The sequence below is a fragment of the Medicago sativa genome, chromosome 5 (genome assembly GCF_051527215.1).
Source record: "Medicago sativa cultivar Bolivia chromosome 5, Bolivia_mono, whole genome shotgun sequence".
In the NCBI taxonomy this organism is placed as follows: Eukaryota; Viridiplantae; Streptophyta; class Magnoliopsida; order Fabales; family Fabaceae; genus Medicago; species Medicago sativa.
Window position 1 is genome coordinate 57,401,223 of NC_140753.1, and position 3,937 is coordinate 57,405,159.

The window sequence follows — 3,937 nt, forward strand, 5'->3', positions numbered from 1 at the left end:
ACAATAAAAATCTAGAAACTATCCCGAACCAACAATTGAAAGTTTACATTTGGGAGAAATCCTTGGACAAAAGTATAATTCTTCTAAAGCATCCTGATTTGTCAATGCAGTCACTTCATCAATGATTTTGATCTTCATTACCCCTAAAAGTGGTGCATTCTGTAAAATATATTTTGCAAATCGAAGTTCATCTACGTGTCCCTTGCAGTGTAGAGAACATGATCTAAGGTGAGACGAAATGCATTCCGGAACAAAATTTGGATATTTCCATAACAAATCTCTGTCTACTGTCCACTGCAAAACATATTCCAAAATAAGATTTGAAAAACAGGCACTCAAATAAACTAAGGAACAAAAATAATCAACAAATGCAAGATACCTTTTCAATAACAAGAATTTGAAGCTTGGGGCAATTTTCGAGCACTACCACTACATTATCCCATTCCACTACATTGTCCATGTGATGAAAGATATAAAAGTATAATTCAAGGTGGATTAAGTTTCGACATACAAGAAAACCCTTGAAATAAGAATTGATCTCTGGCTCCGGAAGTATCCCGAACATCTACATTTAAATGTTATAGTATATTCGAATGTCAACATTAGAAATTATATTTAAAACTTCGACAGGATTTAAGAAATCATTCATATCCAATAAGTATCTTACCGATAGGTTTAAAACCTCGACATTAGGGATTGCTCTGAAGGGAACATCACATTCATTGATTTTGGCTCTGATCAACTTAGATAAGGTTTTAACATCTCGTGTACGAACTGTAACACTATTCTCTGATGCTTCTATATAGTGAACATAAACATTCAAATCTTCCAAAACGGGACACCCATTAAGAAGCTTGTTGAAATTCTCCATATTTTTTAGATAAACACCACTCAAATGAAGGGTATTGAGCAAGGGAAGATCTACAAAAATATTATCAACCACCCGTACCCTACATAGTTTTAGAACCACAAGTATTGGAAATCTGAAAAAACTGGGTGGCAAGAAGACCCGCAGATATATGAGCGCAGAGATTTGTATATTCTCCACAGGATGTTGTTTTGCCATTTGGATCCAACTGTCAACGTTGTTGAAACAGTTGCCTTGCTTCCAATGTCTAGTGCCGCACTCCAGGCGAAAGGTTTTGATGAGATGAGTGGCGAGCATGACTGTTTTGACAAAGCTACAATAGCGAAGGAAGGCGTCTATGTCAACAACAGATTCATCGTCAAAGTGGAGAGTTGTGAATAAGCGGTCGAGTAGGCCCCATCTTTTAGAGAGAACAGTTGTGGCAAAAGCAAATTTGGTTGGGAGAAGAGAGAGTATATGAGACAATATCTCATTAGGTAAGTTGCTGATCCTATCAATGGGTGCTGAATTCTCCATCATTTGTTTGGAGTTAGAGAGGCAAGAGTATGACTTGATCGTGTTGCGGCTTTATTTTGTGTTAACTGCTAAACCTAGCTAGAAGAAAACCTAATTTCCACCGAAATAAATGGTCCATCTAATACCTCTCCAGTTCCTATTATCACAAAAAAGGCCATATTAGTCAATTCAAGTGTAACATCTCTTTTTTTATTTTATTTTTCTATAATAGTAGTTTTTTTTTTACCAAAAAAAAGGTCGTTTTTTTTTAAAAAAAGAAAATTTATTTTATTTTATTCATCAAAGTAATCACAACACTTGAAATTGTAGTGATTAGCATAAGACAATGGTGCTCTAGCTAGTTACCAATTTAGCAACACTGTTGGCTTGCCTTCATATAAAACTTAACCTATAGTTTGGTAAAGAAAAAAGTAATTTTCTACAAACATTTAAAATAGAACCAAATTCAGACTTGTGACCATGATTACACGAAATGTCGCCCGCCATTTGTTTAATATCTAGTTTTATAGTCACACTAGTGAAATCCAAATTTAAAAGCTATACTTCCGCTTGAAGAGTTGGTTGATCAGTTTTCCAGTTTTTTTTTTCGTCCCTATAGTCACACTAGTGAAATCCAAATTTAAAAGCCATACTTCCGCCTGAAGAGTTGGTTGACTAGTTTTCCACATTTTTTTTTCGTCCCCAACACATACACACATAAACATCAATTGTTGCCTTTGAAAATCACTGCATCTATTTTACACTCAACTTCACCTATTGCTAGAGCTAACAACACCAGAGTAATACCACACTTCCACAATTCTTACAAACATTCTCTCCATCTTCGACTTGTTCCTCTACTTCTATTATTCAATTTTATTTGTGCAAACTTGTTCCCAAACGTAACAAGCCCCATTCGTCTCCTGTGCAACCTGCTCTATGTTTTTAAACTGCCAACGGTTGTTGGAAATGATCCCTTTCTACCTAAAAACCTATTGTTACCCGAATATCTACATCTTTCCATATTGTATCATTCCTCCACTTCCCGATACACTACAATGCTATGACAAAAGTAATCACTTGGTTGGGTGATAGAATTTCCAGTACATACCAAATAAAGAATTAAAGCCATTTGCGTTATGCATATGGTCGTTTATGATTGACCAAGACCTTTTTCTGTCCATATCTCTTGCACCTTCCTACATCCAAAGAACACATGTCAATCATTCTCATAAATATGATCACATAACTAGCTACAAATGAGTGCATTAGCTTGGGTCTAGGGTATGAATAAAATATGTAACTAAATTTGGTTCAAAACATAATTGAAGACATACATTACAATTTAACAAAGATTAGGTAGATTTCTAATTGGCGGAACGAGTTTGTTAGTTATTATGGGTGGGTGGTGTTGAATAGGTCTATGCTAAATTCCATTTCCATTTTTTACCTCTCTTTTTTGAAGTTTCCTGTAAAAGGTTCATAAAACGATGAAAGGGTTGTAGAGACGATTCCTTTTTTTGTTGGGGGGGGGGTGAGGGAGTTGGAGATAGAAAGGTCATCATAAATTTTCTTGGGGCTGCTAGGTGGATATGTACAAACCTAAATCCTAAGGGAAAGAGGTTAGAGATCAGAGATATGAGATTAGTGGTCCAGGTTATGTTGGTAAGTGAAGATGGATGCTTGTTCTGAGGGATTCAAGTATCTTGAGTGCATGGTATGAAGCTAATCTACTCGACTTTTCCCACGAAGGGGTGGTTGAGATTACGATGTATGCCTCTTCCTGGTGGAAGGGAGTTTATGTTCTCTGTCTAGGGTCCACCATGATAGGTCTTACAATGGTTCTCTAAGGGTGTGGCGAGAATAGCTAGAAATAGCCTCCATAGTTACTTTTGGGAGGATATGTTATTGGTAGAGGCCTCACTTAGAGAGAGATTCACTGAGTTTTTTCAAGTATCAGCCCAACAATCTACCTCTGGTTGGTCTTTTGTATCAGAATATGAGGAAAATATAACAAAGCAACAAGACTTGGAGCGCACGCTACCTAACTAGATGCATTTGAATTTCATATTTCATTTAGTTAGTTAGAGTAGTTTCTATGAGCTGGCACTTATTTGTATATAACCACCTGTAATAACACTTTACAATTCAATGAAATAGTTTTGCTTCATTCACAAGCTTCAAGCTTTTTCTCTCTTCATCAATGGCGGTTTCTACTTTGATGGTATCAGAGCAAGATTTATCTTGCTCTGCTTCCGTAATTGCAATTGCTCTGATTTCTTGCGTTTGATTATGTGTTTCATCGTTTAGAACACGAGTCTTGTTCCTTTCTCTTTCTTCTTCCGTAAATTGCAATTTTTTGCTTCCATAAATTGCAATTTTGCTTCCATAAATTGCAATTTTCCCTCTGTTAATCTTGATTCATTTTTCTTCCAGTTTGATTCTTTTTCGATCAATTTAGTTTGTTTTGACTTGTTTCTGTTGAATCATGGTGAGAAACAACAATAATCAGAATCAAGATCAAGGTCTTGATCCATATTTCGTTCATCCATCTGAAAATTCTTCAACAGTGAG

At 35.9% G+C, this 3,937-nt stretch overlaps 1 protein-coding gene across 1 annotated transcript; it reads right to left on the reverse strand.

The window, feature by feature from the left end:
• On the reverse strand, positions 1 to 1,384 carry LOC146923376 (putative FBD-associated F-box protein At3g50710). The gene is made up of 3 exons (XM_085710886.1): positions 668 to 1,384; positions 367 to 565; positions 1 to 278 (listed from the first exon to the last, which is right to left on the reverse strand). The coding sequence occupies exons 1-3, from the start codon at positions 1,382 to 1,384 to the stop codon at positions 19 to 21; spliced, it is 1,176 nt and encodes a 391-aa protein (XP_085567012.1). The 3' UTR covers positions 1 to 18.
• Between the last annotated feature and the right edge of the window lie 2,553 nt (positions 1,385 to 3,937).

Excerpts from the sequence above, each read along its gene's own strand:
- LOC146923376 (XM_085710886.1), bottom strand. The coding sequence starts at position 1,384 with ATGGAGAATTCAGCACCCATTGATAGGATCAGCAACTTACCTAATGAG. Across the intron at positions 566-667 it reads TCGAGGTTTTAAACCTATCG|ATGTTCGGGATACTTCCGGA; the intron begins GTAAGATACTTA and ends ATTTAAATGTAG. Across the intron at positions 279-366 it reads TGAAAAGGTATCTTGCATTT|ATTTGTTATGGAAATATCCA; the intron begins GTTGATTATTTT and ends CAGTAGACAGAG.